We start from the raw sequence: 15,390 nt of genomic DNA, 5'->3' as shown, positions 1-15,390 counted from the left end.
GAGGCACAGGGTTAGCTAGGTCTATCTGTATCTGCTGTGGTGCTGGCTTGGGTCCAGCGGGCTCAGACAATGGCTGCCTGTGGTCCACCGAGCAGCCATCCCCCCAGAAGACCAGGCTTTCAGCTAATGTTCAGCCCTTGTCCCCTTGCAGTCTAATGCATCACAGCTGCTGGAAAGCTGACCCACAGCTCTGTCTTCCCTTCAACCCCCTGACCTCTTTTTCCTTTTCCTGAGGTACAGAAATGCCCCTTCTGCCACATGCTCCCACTGCTGACCCTGTCAGCACTTCACCTACGCCCCCAGCCCCCTCCATTTTGCTCCAGATGCTTTATTCTTTTCTGTACCCTCCCCACCTCCCCTTCCAAGCGGGATATTCTCCACCCCACCACCGGCAGCCGCAGCACCCTGCTGCTGGTGAGATGCCAAACCTTCACCTCTAAGCAGTGCACGCAACTCTGAGCATGAGACAATTAGGAGAGAAAGAGGGAAGGGGGAAAGTATTGACAGGAGTAAATTGAGAGAAATCATAAAGCTTAAGCAGAAAGAAAGCAGTTTGAAAGGTAAAGTATTCAGAGAAAGCCCTTTCCTGGATGAATCTAATTGTTTTGTTATCTTTACCCACCAAAGCATTTACTTTGGTTTGTCGCCCGATCCACAAACACTTTCGAGGAGATGACATTACCGAAAGGCAGGAACATCTGCATCAGCTCAGCATCCCCAAACTCCTGGGGCAGATGGTAGATAAACAGGTTACAGCCCTCTGGTCCTATCAAGAGAAAAAGAAGACCCATGAATGGAGAGAAATAGGATATGAGAAAGCACATGGTGGAGATTTACTTTGGCATCACCTCTCTCTGACTGGTGAGGGGTCTCATCTAGGAAGCAGTCTGTAGACTCTCAGAGGAACGGACAAAGCAGAAGACCAGGAACTCAGAAAGTCACCTAGAGGCTATGCTAACTTCATTAACCTTCCCAGGACAGACACCAGGATAAAATCTAGAGACAGAGGAATGCAGCAGCACGTGTGGCCATGGAAAGACAGAATGGAGGAATAAGAACAAAAAGAATGAAAGAATGCGGTTCATAGGTTTTTTTTGCTCCTCATAATCTCATTTAATCTGTAGAGTTTTGGGTGACCCACACTAACCCTTGCCTCTTCTCAATGTCTGCATGCAGAAGTTTCATTACTCTTCTTGTATCTGTGTGAGGACTGTGATAACAAGTAGAAAGATATGCACAAACCCACAAGCTTGTTTTGTTTTGTAGACTTTTACATTCAATCCCCAGCTTGACTCAGCCTGAACACTCCCCCAGATCTGGACAGTTTGGCCATGTCCCCCATTCTAGAGGGTTCTGCAAGAAGGACTACGGATGGATTTAAATCCAAATTACTAGACAAGAGGAATTGCCTTTTTTGCCTCAGTACTGTAACATACATATACTCTTACAGACTTCAGAGAGTGCTTGGAAAAATAGTTAGAGAAGAGTCTTTAACTGGAATATGCAGTTTTGTTAAAGTAGACACCCTCAGAAAATGTTCTGTTGAAATTGTATTTTGGGGCACAAGAAGGAGAATCTGCCTCTGGTCAACTAGCCTAGAATGAAACTTTTCAATATGACTTTTATTTTTAAGCATGCTGTACTTGAGCAAAAGTCAAAAGAGAACAGGTATGACCAAGTGGTTTTGTTGAAAAAAATAAACGTTTAAACCCCTTGCAGTATTCACTAGCAGAAAACTGTAGAGTCTGAGGAGGCAGGGATTGTTTTTTTCATGATCTTATTTCCAAAGGTACTTCCAGTTGCTGCCCAGCTCTGCACTGACCTTGACAGGTAACTCCAGCTCTGCTTTGCTCAGCGGGGTCGAGATGAAGGGTGTGCTCCTTGCCGCAAGGGTAAGAGGACAGAGGGAAGGAATGTTTCCTCCTTCCCCTCAGCCCATGTGCCTACAACCCTGTGACCTGACGCAGCCAACTTTCCCCCATTTACATCTAGGGCACAGTGTGGGGAAGGAAAGGGTTTTTTTAATACTCTCATTTTCTTCATCAGGGCATAATTACGGTGTCATAACATAGCAAATTACAACTTTGCCTTTTCTGTTAGGGAGAGGAGTTCGCCTACATGCTCCCACCTTTTATTAGCCATTACTCATCCCCCCGGCTGGCAGGAGAAGTACAGCAAAGTCAGGATTCTGACAGATGCCCATTTAAAGCTCATTAAAATTCCTGGGCCTCAGTGTGATTGAAGTCACAGGCTCTCCACATTTCCTTTTGGATTAATGGAAAATGAAGCCCTAATGAATATTTGCTAAGCACAATTTTCCCCACTAATTTGCTAAAAGGACTGTCATGAAGGAACAGCTGATCCTTTGCATCTTGTGCATTTCCTAGAGATCATGAGGATGGTAACAGGGTTTCTTCCAAATGTGGGGGATAGTGGTACAGTGGGATAATTAACTAATTAGGCACCCGGTCATCTGCTTAGCTAAATTACTTTTGAACCTCAGTGGCCCACAACCAGGCTCCCATATTTCATGCCAAGCTTTTCCATCTTCCCCCACCTCCCTTCTGCCTCTTCCTTAGTCTCCTCACTGAGCAGCTATCCCTTCTCCAGTCCGTGCTGCAGTTCACTTCCACACAATGTGGAATTATTGGCACGATAAACTAGATATGAAACAGTCTGAAAGTGTTAAACAAACACTGACCCCCTTAGGTGTCTGTTAGAATTGAGAAAATTCTGCCCAGGAGAAGACCATGGTCCAGAATAGCAGGGAAAAATTCACTCCTTCATCTGAACGTGCCCCAAAGCATTTCTGCTGTGGGATTTGAGATCTACATTATAATAGAATGGGTAAAGTCTTGGCTTTGCTGCAATTAGTGGCAAAATTCCCACTGACATCACCAGAGCCAGCAGTTTGCTCTGTAAAACTGGCAAATTCTTTCAAAAATGCCAGCTGCATTTCCTGGGGTCTTGGATGTGTTGTACAAGAGTAGGGATTCTGCCTGCATGTGCTGAGAAACACCTACTAAGGCATAAGGCAGACTAGGAGGCACGCAACTTAATCTACACCGGGTTTAGAGGTTGGGCTCAAGGAGAGAACAAACCTTAGTTCACCTGGAAATCATTTTTGCCTCACACTGCTCGGAGACCAAGGGGAAGAGACCAGGGAGAATGTGAAAAAGCAGAGACCATCCTCAAAGCCCAGTTCAGCTCTGAAATGTGGCTGGGAAACCCATGCTGCAGCTTCCCATGCCAACTCAGACGTTCAAGACCGAACTTACTCTGTTCCCAACTACAGAGGGTTTTTGCTAATTTCCAGTGTTGAAAACTCCACCTGCTACTGAGAAACAACCTGGGGTAGTTTTATTTGTTTTACCATCCTCACATATGAAAATTCTGCCATTAGAATTTAACAAGCAATGTCTTGTTAAATCCATCCATCCGTAAGATACCTATCACAGTTAGACTCCTTGGTAAAGAATTCTCAAAACAAGCTCTCTTTGCAGCCCTTCTACCTTGTTGTAGAGTTTTTTGCCTGAGTCAAGTTAATCTGCGCACTCCATGGAAGACTGTGTTTATGTGTATGGCCGCCTCTTCATATATACTTGTATATTTTAAAGAAACCACAGGCATGAGTTGTTCAGCTCAGAATGCTATGGAGAGCTAAGTTAGTTCTCAGTGCACACATGCAATGAGTTTTAAAGGACTCGATCAGGATCACTGGAGCAAGAGGAAGATCACAGCTGGCATGGCAAAACCTTAGTGAAGACTCCAACCATCTTGTTGGAGAGAAATGTCCTGATTTGGACTGAGTTAATGGATTATCAGAGATCGGTATACTTGGCAGTTCAGGACTGAATACAGTACTAAAATTATTTACCACACTCTTTACTTTGGCTTTCAAAAGGGCTGTAAGTGAGCTTGAAATCTAACCCTCATGAAACATCACGAGTAGAGAATCAAGGTTCGTTTCTACCCTAACAGCTACCATGGCTCTTGGTTTTATGGTTTTAAGTTATAGATATTTCTTTTCATTAATACACAAGAAGCACAGATAGCCTTGACTCAGACAAAAAGGAAAGAAAAGTTTTAAGGAATACACAGTTTATGAATGGTTTGTAAATTACAGGCAAACCATGCTGGATAATGGAAAAACCCATGATTGAGGGCACAGGAGCACGTACTAGAGAGCTCTGTGTTGGGTTCATGTTGATTTGGCCTGAGTTGGCTGAGTTGCTAAGCCATTGCTCTGCCCATGCTCCTCACCCTCCAGCTCATTATTAGTTCTTTAGCGTGGGGTCAGCAGCAGACCCAACCTATCCCTGGGTGTCCACTATCAACATGAGAAAACTCCACATACCTGAGCTGACATCAGCTATCTATCATTGCATGCTCAACAGCATGAGTCAGTGTCAAAAGGAAAGGCTATGACTAGACTGCTCTTCAACAGTAATGAAAAATGGGCTGTCCCATAAGGCTGTATGAAGTTAGCCTGAGGCCCTTTAGTCAGCTGCACACCTCACCTCTGCAGGAAATACTCAGAGGCTGGAATTTCATTGCCTCTTCTGCATCTGCTTGCTATTCAGTCCCCAGCATGTTTAAACACAGGGCAGGTGAGAGTCACAAGCCTGCACCACTTTATTTTAATATCTAAGTGTACTTCTGAGTTTCAGAAACTACGTCAAGATGAGTAATACCATACAAATTTAAAATTAACCCCAAGTTTTGCTTGGTTGATATGGCAATCAAAACTTCATCTCTAGCTTTTGGATCTGTTCCACCCTATGCACCCTGTCAGCTGCCGGCAGCCTCAGCGCTCATGTGGAAGTAATGACTAATCTCCACAGGAATGCTGCAGCAGCCAAGCTGCTCTGGGCTTGTTATCCAGCCGGGATCCGGGAGTAGAGAGTTAGCATTGTTATTAACAATGTGATCATCGATGTTATTGTTGTGGTAGGGCTGGTTCATTAACAAATCAATGTTTGTGCACATCCTTGCAAACATGAAGTACTCTTCTCAGCACTGAGCATTGTTATTATTAGAGTTCCCTCTTGCTGAGTTTTCCTGTTAAAGGTTAGAGATGCTTAAGGGTCCTGATCCTCTGCTAAAAAAGGAGTGTTGTGCCTTAGAGTGTCTCCCTCTAGCAAGCGGCAGAGAAAGCCACAGCATCTAAACACTGCAGAAAAACGGAGGACACTGGGAACAGCAACCTGCGTCAGACTGGTGGTTCATCGCATATATCTGGCCCCCAACCATCCTCAATATCAGCTGCTTACAAGAAGGAGCAAGAAGTTATGAGATAACTTGTCCACTGGGTGACACTCACCCTCAATCCACAGACACACACGGTGCCTTGCGAAAACAGGGGCCTTTGGGCAGTGGGTCTTCAAAGTGCGCACAACAGCTATCCCTTACTTCTGATGGTTCTTGGCACAATGCTATGCTGAGCAAAGATCTGCTTGCCATTTTGTCCTGTGCTTAATCTAGCCCCAGTAAGTAATAAAAAGCAAAGTCCTTCAGCATGGGGGAAACATCTCTGTAATGATATGTTAGGTCTGTGCATCTGTTCTCACAGCAGGGACGTGTACTAGAGCTAATCAAGACCTGGAAGTTGTGTTCCCCAGGAAATTCTGACATCGGAAAAAAATTAATACCAAATGAGATCGAAATGCCGACATTTCTAATTTCCTTGCAAAATGAGATTTCTCCCCCAAAGTAGTTCTAGGCCATCAGGATGTTTTAGTTTGATAGTGTAATCTTGATTCATTTCGTTCTGACTGTTACACTATATTAAAATATTAAATGTCATTATATATATATAATAACACGTATAACATAGAACATACCTGAATTAGTGATCTAATAGAGGATAAAAGTTGAAATGTAATTATTTAAAATGAGGGTCTCTACACTAAGCTGAAGCACCTGACTTAAATGCCTCACTTAGGCAAGCAGTCTCCTCTTCTAGTCACAAGGGAGCAGTGGACTTTCTGGAGGGTGGTTGGGACTACGAGTGGATTACCTGTGAGGATCCCACTGCTCACCACTGCCTGTAAAGGGAACATCACATGGCATGGTTGCATCCCAAAACATTTACATGCAATAGTGAGAGATTCAACTCTCCTTACTTTTCATGACTCCAGTGCAGCCATCCTGTCCTGCAGACCAGATAACCCAGGCTCCTCTCATAGTCAATATAAGGAAATAGGTACTTTTACTATATGATTAATCTCATCCTGATGTAGAGATTGTGCTCTAAGAGGGCTGATTTCTGTTTCCAGATTATCAACGGAGTCTGAAAGGACTCCAGCTCCTCTAAATAGCAGATCCTCATTCTCTAAATAGCAAGTGTCTGAAATCACGTTACTGGCTTCTAATGAAGGGCCACCGGTGCTTTGTGACCTGTTGAACTCTTTATTCCAATGCAAGTGCATTTTTATCCGCATTCTTGTTGCTTGTCTCTAACATAGACCCGCCCCGGACATTATTGCCTACATTGCTAGCAGGTCTTTCCATGGCCCATGCACATCAGCATGCTCCCTTCCCTGGGGACTGAGGAGATCTCAGCAGCGACTCTCCCTCGTATTACTGTTAGTGCCAATAATGCTGTGCCACATACGGAAATTGAGAAAAGGCTCAGTGGACCAGGGATTCAAAGCAATTGGGTGTTTAATAGATACTCTCTAGGTGTATGAGGAGGGGAACCAATGTGGTGGGGATGGCATGCTGGGGCCAGAAAGGAGGACAACCCATTTACTCACCTTCTCTCTGTTGCTGTGGGATCATGGGAGGTGGCTGTGGGAACGCTTGGCTAATCTGGCCATAAGCAGCAGGGTAAGCAGCTATAGGGGAGAGAAAGAGACAGAAGAAAGACGGACAGATTTCAGTGCTGGGAAGCAAGGAGCTTTCACTCCAAACCATCATATCAAGTTAGAGGTGGGCTTTCCCCCTGCATTTTGGCTCTGGGAAGGGCCATCTCATGCAGCCTGAGATGTGGCAGAAGCACCACAGTCGTGCTTCAGGCAGTGCCACACGGCCCTGGGCACCCACCCTCCCGTCAGCGTTGGCAGCAGTAACACTGGGGACCGCCACGCTGTATAAATGGGGGTGTCCACTGAGATGTCTCCCAGCAGAGATGCGTAACCATCCCAGATGGCACCACAAACATTCATTCACGAGCTCAGCGTGTTGATGCCCGTGCTGACAGCCACGCACAGAGCATACGTTTCCCTGTGTAATCTCTCTTGCACCCTGATTAATTCACATGCTCATAAAAACAGTTCACATGTGTGTTTCCCCCCTTACTCTAACCTTCATATGATCACACACTGCATAGGCACAGTTGCACATACATTGTCAGATATACATTTTCTTTCATGTCTATAGAGACTTCCTCTCTCTCACACAAACACAGTGGAAACAGTGTGCAGCAATTAAACAATTTTCCCCACCTCAGCTCCCCCACCAAGCAGACAAGGGGAGCCATTCAGTACCACAGATGGTAGATGATGTGCCTTGCTGCTAAAAATACAGAGTACGGGTCGCCTGCGAGCCCAGAGAGAGGGGGATAGGGGCCATGTGTGTGCAGAGGGGTTAATTAACAGCTCAAAGGGTTGAGCTGCTTCCCATCTATCAAACCTCACAAGCAATAAATGACAATAACTAAAACACCAGCAAATGAAGCCCTACATGGAGAATTAAATTAAGTTTCCAGATACAGCGCTGACATGAGATAATAGCCATTCCTCAGCAGGAGCCCATGATTGCTCCAGTTACCACAGGAAATAATGACTTGGGGTGGCAGTTTCCTGCAACGTTGGCCACGGACACCTCGCAAGCGGAGGCTGAACACGGAGGGGTCGTGGTCTGCACCAGGTCACTTTGGCTGGTGTCAGTCCATCAACTGCAAAGGAGCTGCTCAGCGTACAGGGTGACGCGAGTGGAGGCTGACCTGTTGGGAGCTGTGGAGAAAGCTGCTGGGAATCCAGGAGTATGTCTGTGTAGCTCCTAAGCAAGCCTCAAACTAACTAGCTGGGGTATGGCCAGCTTAGACATACCCTGAAATATGGATAAGTGCAGACATACCATACCCTGCTAGGCTCTGCAGGGTCTGGTTGCCCATCTCCCCTCCTCTCTGCAGCACTCAGGAGACCTGTTACAGAAAGGGGCCCCCAAATCAGTGGCCTGATTTTGCAGTTGTGCACTGTGCTAAGCAGACCGGACCTGGTCCTGCCAATGAAGCTGCACCAAGGTACAGGCCAGTGGGAACCTTTGCTTGGGAAAGGGAGGAGGTTGCCTCCTTAGGAGAGAAGACCCTGGGCTTTATGTTTGTTTTCACAAGATGTGCAAATTTAATCTGAGAGTCTGTGGTCCGCAGCTCACCCCTGTATCAGCAAACACCTCCCTTCCCCCAGCCCTTTCAGGTGTGTTCAGAGATTAAAGGCTTTAGAGAAGAGAAAGGTTTATTGGGAGAAAGTGTTAATACTAACGACCTGCGTACTGCTGCACTCCAGCGTAGGCTTGCTGCAAGGGGTCTGCTGCAGTGGGGCTCTGTGCTGTGGAGACACAAGAGAGAGAAGGAATTTAGGGTTTAAAACATGACAGGCACGCTCCCTTTCTTTTCCCTCATCAATATGTGGTGTGAGAGAGACAGACCCAGGGGCTGAAGGTCCCAGAAGAGGAGCAGCTTGCTCACCCTACAGCCAGGACTGCACAGAGCCCCCCGTGATGGCCAGGAGGGCTCTGTCCCCCAGCTGTCCCCCAGCTGTCACCCTGTGACACTTTGGAGCAGAGCTCAAACAAATCTCTCCCCTTCTTTCCCAAGCTTAAATTATGGAGCCCACCTCTGATCATGCGGATTTTTGGCATTGCAGTAATGAACCCCAAAGAGCCCTCATCTTAAGACAGGATTTACACTGTGCTAGGTGCTGTGCAAACTCAGATCTCAGTGACAGCTACAGTCACATGAAACTTTCAATCAGAGCAGAAAACAACAGGGGCATAGCAGGAGGAAGGAGAAGAGAACAAAGCAGTGGCTCCTGTCATCCAGACATCCCTTCGAAGGACTGCGTTGCTGCCAGGCAGCCCCCTGTGCGAGAGGAGATGCTGCTTGGAGGGGAAGGGGACACCACTTGCCTGCTCCAGGGAGGATGCTGTGAATCTCTGTGTAAGGCATGCAGTCCCTTGCTGGCTTCAAAGTGCATTTTCTCTCTTTACAAGTGTGCATTCCTCCCCCCTAAAACTGTTTATTTTTGTGAAACTTTGAAGTCTAGCTCAAATACAACCAAAGCTAGTTAAGATATTTTTTTCCTTTTCCCCTTTGGTAGATAGGGAGAGAAAAAAAGAGAGAGAGAGAAACGTGTTGGATAAGCTCTTTCTTTATCTGCAGCAATAAAATATTTAAAGCAAAGCTTGGCTGAACCTCCAGTCCAAATGTCACCTTGGCCCTAGTATTTCACTTCTTGTTATGAGTTTAATTTGTATTTATTGGTGCTGCACAGTTCTACATTTACGCAGTCCCTCTGACTTTGTACTTGTAGGATGATCCCTTAGGGAGCTGCCACTTTCCCCCCTCCATCCCACCTTCTTCCTTCTTACAAGCACAGAGGTGTGGCTGGAGACAGGAGCTTGGACTTTGCAAAGGTGTGGGCCTCTTAGAAGGAAATCTGGTGCCATTGACCTACCCAAGGAAAGACATTGACTGTATGCCAAAGTGTGGGGAAGGTTGGCAAACGTGAGTGTAACGGACCCAAGGAACATGTAAAAGACCCAAGGACAAAATGTTTTCTTACAGATGCAAATACCAGCTCGAACCTTAACTTCAAAGATCGCCATTGATCATGATGGAAGCTTGCAAGGTCCTGCACTTATCTCCCAAAATACGAGGAGGAATGGTGAGAAGACCAAACTTTGAAGGGACAAAGCCAATTAGCTGGCTAAGGCTTGGAGGCTCCTGTTCATTATGGGCATTACTGGATCACAAGGACTTTGAGGATGGGGTAGTCACAGGAAGGAATAAGTGGGATTGCAGTCTTAGGTTGGAAGTTGTTTGGCTGATTTCCTACCTGACTTTTGGCGGGTCCCTCAATATGTGTGTATGATGTGAAATCGGAAAGCACTGCCCTACTGTAAGGATTTTCACCCCTTGAAAAGAGGTGTGAGGAGAACACATTAAAACCTGTGGGAGATCAATGGAAGGCATAGTAGTGAAGCAAAGTTATATTTTTAAAAAGTAGATGCTCCAGGAAACTGGAGGAAATGCTTGGAAAATATAAAAACTGTTTCTCCTTATTCCTGCCTTCTTAAAAGAGGAAGCAACTAAAGTATATTCTTTTTAACCTCTTCTCAAAACTGTTTTCCTCTAAAAACAGAATGTTTAGTGTATTGCTCCAGAAGAAAACTGAACGACTATGAAAGGTTGAGTGATACACCAGTTCTCGCACCCCTTCGGGAGAATGAATCATAATAACTTGGACCCCCCAAAACGACCAAGTGCAGTCAGGTAGAAGATAGCTCCTGAGGAAGGTGAGGGGACATGTGGTAAAGGGAGCAAATCTTTATAAGACAACTGTGGTTTTGCAGTCTGCAGTAAAGGAGATGATCTACCATGTCTGCCCTAAAGGTAACTGCCCTTCCTTGGTTGCACTCTTGTTTATAGAGCTAGCAGAAATTGTCTCCACTGCTCAGGAGATACACTCACAGCATTTCCTTCCTCTCCAGCTGGGGCTGGACTCAGGCACGCTCATTGTCTCTCTGACATGCTGACAATTAGCAATGACTGCCTCTTTGTTGATACGGGAGAAGTCGTTGAGCAGTACCTGTCTGACTGTGGTCCTTTCCTTTATTCTTTGCCTTATCTGGGAACACTAGGAACACTGGGAACTGCCCACTCTGCCAGCTCTGAGTCTATGTCCTGAACAGGACCACCCAGCTCACTGCTGAGCTGCTCTCCTCACCCCATCTGTAGATATCTCGCCTGCCTTTGGAACCATACTCTGCCCATCATAACCAAGCCATTCAGCTTAGGAAATAGACACTGAAAATCATGGTTCACCTTCTTTAAGATTAAATATTAAAACTGGGCAAATGCTTTATTTAAAGGGTTTGGAACAACAGGCCTTTAAATGCAGTTTTTCCCTCACACACAAAGCTTTTAGAGTTCATTATTTTCCTGAGTTTTTACGACTTGTCAGCAAGGGTAGTATCTAACCAGGGGTTTCTTTCTCAGGAGGTTGCCTTGTGCCCCAGATCATGCAGTTAATTTCCTCCTGGCTCACAGCACATGCAAGCCAGTGGGAAGACTCTCCCCTGATTTCAGTCAGCTTTTCTCCAAGCTGGGAATCACTTACTCATAGGTAAAGAAGATGCAAAGTGGCTGATCTAACACACAGGACCCTAACACTGATCTAACCATCCCTGGACGCTCTTGAAAAGGAGCGAGTTGAAAGCTTCCCTGGGCTGTAGGACTAGACAACATGGGGAGGCAGCAACCCTTGGCTTGGGGCTCTGTATTTTATTCATAGTCTCATACCCTACCTTGGCTATTTGGGAAAAGCAGTGGTGGTGAGTCACCACCTGCAGGAATTTAACTTGGCAGCTGTTAAAAACAAAAGTGGTGACTTTAGCTCAATGAAGAACTTTTCTTCCTGAGCTCGAAGAGTGTGTTTACTTAGCAAATGAAGATGTGACTTCAGTACAGTGGATGTGTCCATGCTGGCCAACAAGGCCTATGAAGATGCAGGGACACAGACTCCAGGGCTGGCTGGGTACCCAGGCACGAAGCCAAGGTAGCTTGGGCAGCCATGAGCATATCTTCATGCTGCTGCTCACTCTGCCAGATGAATTAAACCTAGCGAAGGGCATAACTGCCTGTGCTTCCAGCTGTAGTGTGGATGAAGCCAACAGCTGGTATTGATCCAGAAGTCTCAAGACAGAGATTAGACATTTGAGGAAGTCGTGGCCATTCTGTGTTCAGTAAAGTGACAGCCCTCCTACATTCTAATGACCCATGAGAATTTCAGCAAGGGCTCAGATATACGAGGGGCTTACGATCCAGAGCCAACCTGCCCCAGGGGTTACATGTGACTGTAGGCTGGAGCCCACCATGTGCTAAAATTCAAAGTGATGGGGAGACATGAATCATTTCTGTGTCTGAGCACAAGGAGACCATGAGAGAAGGTCGCTTTATTCCTCTGTAAGATACACATAACTTAATAGGATGTGCACCCCTGTAGCCTTCACACAGATCATGCTGTGGTAAGGTAGGAGAGTTACCCTGTCTCAGCCACCCTTTCTCCCCATCCAGATGGCCAGTCTTCTCTGTTACTGCAAATATTAGTTGAACACGAGCATGCGGGGCTGGGAACAGATCTTAGCTCCTCTGCATGCTGTCTGTACCAGGGTGTAAGCCCCCTGTGTCCCAGAAACTAAATAGCTGAGTAAGGGCTGGTAAGAGTTATAGGGATATAGGAGACACTAGATGAGGGACATGGATATCATAAAACATCTTAAAGGGGCTTTTGGACCAGAACTGGCATGTCTCTAGGTTGTAACATCATCAAAAGACCTTGGATGTACTGGTGACTATCTGCAATTGTGCCCATAGATAACATTTGAAATAGCTTTCCTTGTGGTCAGACTCATGGAGACCTTACGTCCACCGTACAGACATTTAAGAGATTAAACATGATGTAAAGTACACACTGAGGATCAGCTGGTGAAGTGAAAGAAGCAGAGAGGCTCCTGAGAGGCCAGAGGACAACTATCAATCGCATCAGCCCCAGTGAAGTCCATGGAGCCTTGCTGCTTTACTGAAGCTGAGGATCTGGCCTTGCCAGGGCAAACTAAAGGTGTACTGTGAAAACAGATGCTACTAGTAACTTCAGTTGGCAGCTCAGGGCAAGAGCCTTATCCCTGGACATCGCCTCTATATTAATTTGATCATTTCCATATCTCCATGGGAAAAATCCTGCTTAGATACAATTGTCTCTTTGTGAGATGATCCTGGCCAGGATGCCACAAGGTGACCATGGCAGATAACCTTCCATAAACCTGGAGACATAAAACAAGCCAATGACCTACTATATGGCCATAAATATAAATTTAACGAAGGCAGCACTTATTCATTAGGCAGAAGTCAAGAAATGACTCCCAAGTCCTTCAAAGAAAGTAGATCCGTTAATGTCACTTTCCGAATCCTCTGCCTGATGCCAAAAACCAAGCATGATTGCCCAAGTCAGCATGAAATACCAGTGCTTTAAAATTAACACCAGGAAGCTTTCTTACTCCTGATATATCTCTAGATTGAAATCCAACTTTTTAAAGGGGCATTCAGCTAGTGTTAGGCCCGACATTTAGCTTTTGTCAGAGAATGAAAGGATGGAGGCGGCAGAATGAAGCACGTTGTTAAAAATAAATAAGATCGGTTTAAGTGGTGTTCTATAAAGAATCCCTCCTGAGATGCCAGTAACCTGGCTACAGTGTCTGGCCAAGATGAGCTGTTATATAGGCACCCCAGGTGAAAATGGTTGTAGGGGACAGAGGGCTGCAGTCTGCTGTGGTGGTCAGGGGTGTAAATCAGGAGGAGCTGTACTGAAGCCAGTGGAAGTGGTGGGGAAAAAGGATGATGGTTACTGCCTGAGCCATCAAAAGGGGGCCCTCCATCCCCCTCAGCATGGTATGGGACAGTGTCCCTGTCCCAGCTCAGGGTAAGAGAAAGCCAAGGAAACCTGCTCTCTGAAATCAGAGCAGCCCGGTGATTCTGAGACAAAAACAGGGTCTGGCACATTTTGGGCCCCTAAGACAGCCTGGGATTTCACTTTGGTGGAAGAAGTCAGCAAACCTTACATGGATGTGATATCCTCTTCACCCCCTGCTTCTGATTGCCTGTGCATTTCCCAACAGACATGCTTTATTCCATCTATTTCACCCTATTTTGCAGTGCTGTTCCCTACATGGTTCTACAAGAACATATTATCACCCAGATCCACAGCTTTGTGCTCTGCCCCATCTATTCATTCCTCTCACTGTCCTGGAGGTATTTTACACCTCTCTCAGGAGCTGCAGCTTGGCCACTATCACCTCTGGGAAGGTGGATGGAAGAGGAGGACGATCAAAGAGAGGTAGCACTGTTCAGACAATGGGGGGAAATAAAATAATGATAGCAAAAAAAAAAATCTATGTGAAGGCCAGGATTAAAATAAATAAATAAATAACTGAGTGGGAGGGCTCAATTCACCTTCTCCTTAAATCCAATTTAAATCACTCTCTACAGCCCTAATCTATATCCATAATTATATCATTTCGTACAACAAGCTTGCAAGAGGTCTTAAGAAATTTATGTAGATTAAAATTCATGGGTGCCATAGTACAGATTCCATATTATTAAGATTGATTAGGACAGCTGATGCTGTGATTAAAGAAGCCAGCATTTACTGTTGTAATTAATTAGGTATTCAGACACAACAATAACTGCAATAACAGAAAGAATGTGCTGATCCGGCAGAAAACAGAGGCTGATCCTGTGTTTTATAGTCTCATTTCACCATTTAGGGGCTGGACACCACTCAGTCAAAGACATGTTGTTCCTCTGTCCCTTCCCATATGCATCAAAGGAGCCAAGAAATCCAGAGCATTTGTACCCTCTGCTCCATCCTGTTAGTTGGAAAAACCTTTCAGTAGCATCCCCAGGTATTGCAGATGCTTGTTTGGGACAACATATGGGCCCACTATAAAATTCACATAGTTCATCCCTGGAAATCAGGATTATCTTTATTATTTTCTTAATAGTCCCACCTCCAAGCCCCATCCCTAATCAGACCCCTGCTGAGATGGTTGCTCTGCAAACACATGACAGGAGTCATGTCTGGCAGTGAAGAACTTCCAGTGGACAAAGCAAGAAAGACACGGAAGACTCAGAAATGCAGGAGAGGTGGAGGTGGCTAGCCAAGGTGACATACTAATAGAACAGCAGAGTCAGGACCAGACTTCCCTCCCTTTGCCTAAGGCCATAAACACATAAGTCAGGGTCAGGTTTTAAAAGCTATTAAGGCACTTAACTCTGTATTTTTGGGGAGCTTAGTTTAAGTCACCTTTGAAAATAGAACTCAAGGTCTTAACTCACTTAGCTGCCTCTGAAAACATCAGCACAGAGCCTGATTTGTATTTACACCTTCCAAATCAGAGGAGAAAACACTTTGGCTCTGGAAAGGCTCCCACAACTGCCTTAAACAATCTCATTTATTATGGCTGCAGCATGATCATTGGAAGTACATGGCGTCATTAAAGTAGCTTAGACTAGAATTGAAGATGGCAACCTGTTATTATATTTTTAATGAGTGCATTCCTTCACTTATTTATTTTACCAGTAAAGTGTGGTTTATGGCACGTGGCAGA

At 45.5% G+C, this 15,390-nt stretch overlaps 1 protein-coding gene across 47 annotated transcripts in view; it reads right to left on the bottom strand.

Moving 5' to 3' along the window:
• The window catches only part of CELF4 (CUGBP Elav-like family member 4), a 691,717-nt gene that overhangs the window by 20,760 nt on the left and 655,567 nt on the right, over positions 1-15,390 (bottom strand). For 8 of the 47 annotated variants that reach the window (XM_075526242.1, XM_075526247.1, XM_075526245.1 and 5 more), the window contains 3 exons: positions 8,487-8,552; positions 6,759-6,839; positions 683-766 (listed from right to left, as the gene is read on the bottom strand). In XM_075526242.1, the coding sequence (XP_075382357.1) occupies positions 683-766; positions 6,759-6,839; positions 8,487-8,552 (231 nt within the window). Of the gene's footprint in view, positions 1-622; positions 767-6,758; positions 6,840-7,654; positions 7,660-8,220; positions 8,227-8,486; positions 8,553-15,390 lie in introns of all 47 variants that reach the window. The other 39 variants (XM_075526263.1, XM_075526267.1, XM_075526264.1 and 36 more) reach the window with 10 other exon arrangements.

This window comes from Mycteria americana, chromosome Z (genome assembly GCF_035582795.1).
Source record: "Mycteria americana isolate JAX WOST 10 ecotype Jacksonville Zoo and Gardens chromosome Z, USCA_MyAme_1.0, whole genome shotgun sequence".
Lineage (NCBI taxonomy): Eukaryota > Metazoa > Chordata > Aves > Ciconiiformes > Ciconiidae > Mycteria > Mycteria americana.
Note: the sequence above shows the minus strand (reverse complement) of the source record. Positions and strands in the feature narration are given on the sequence as shown.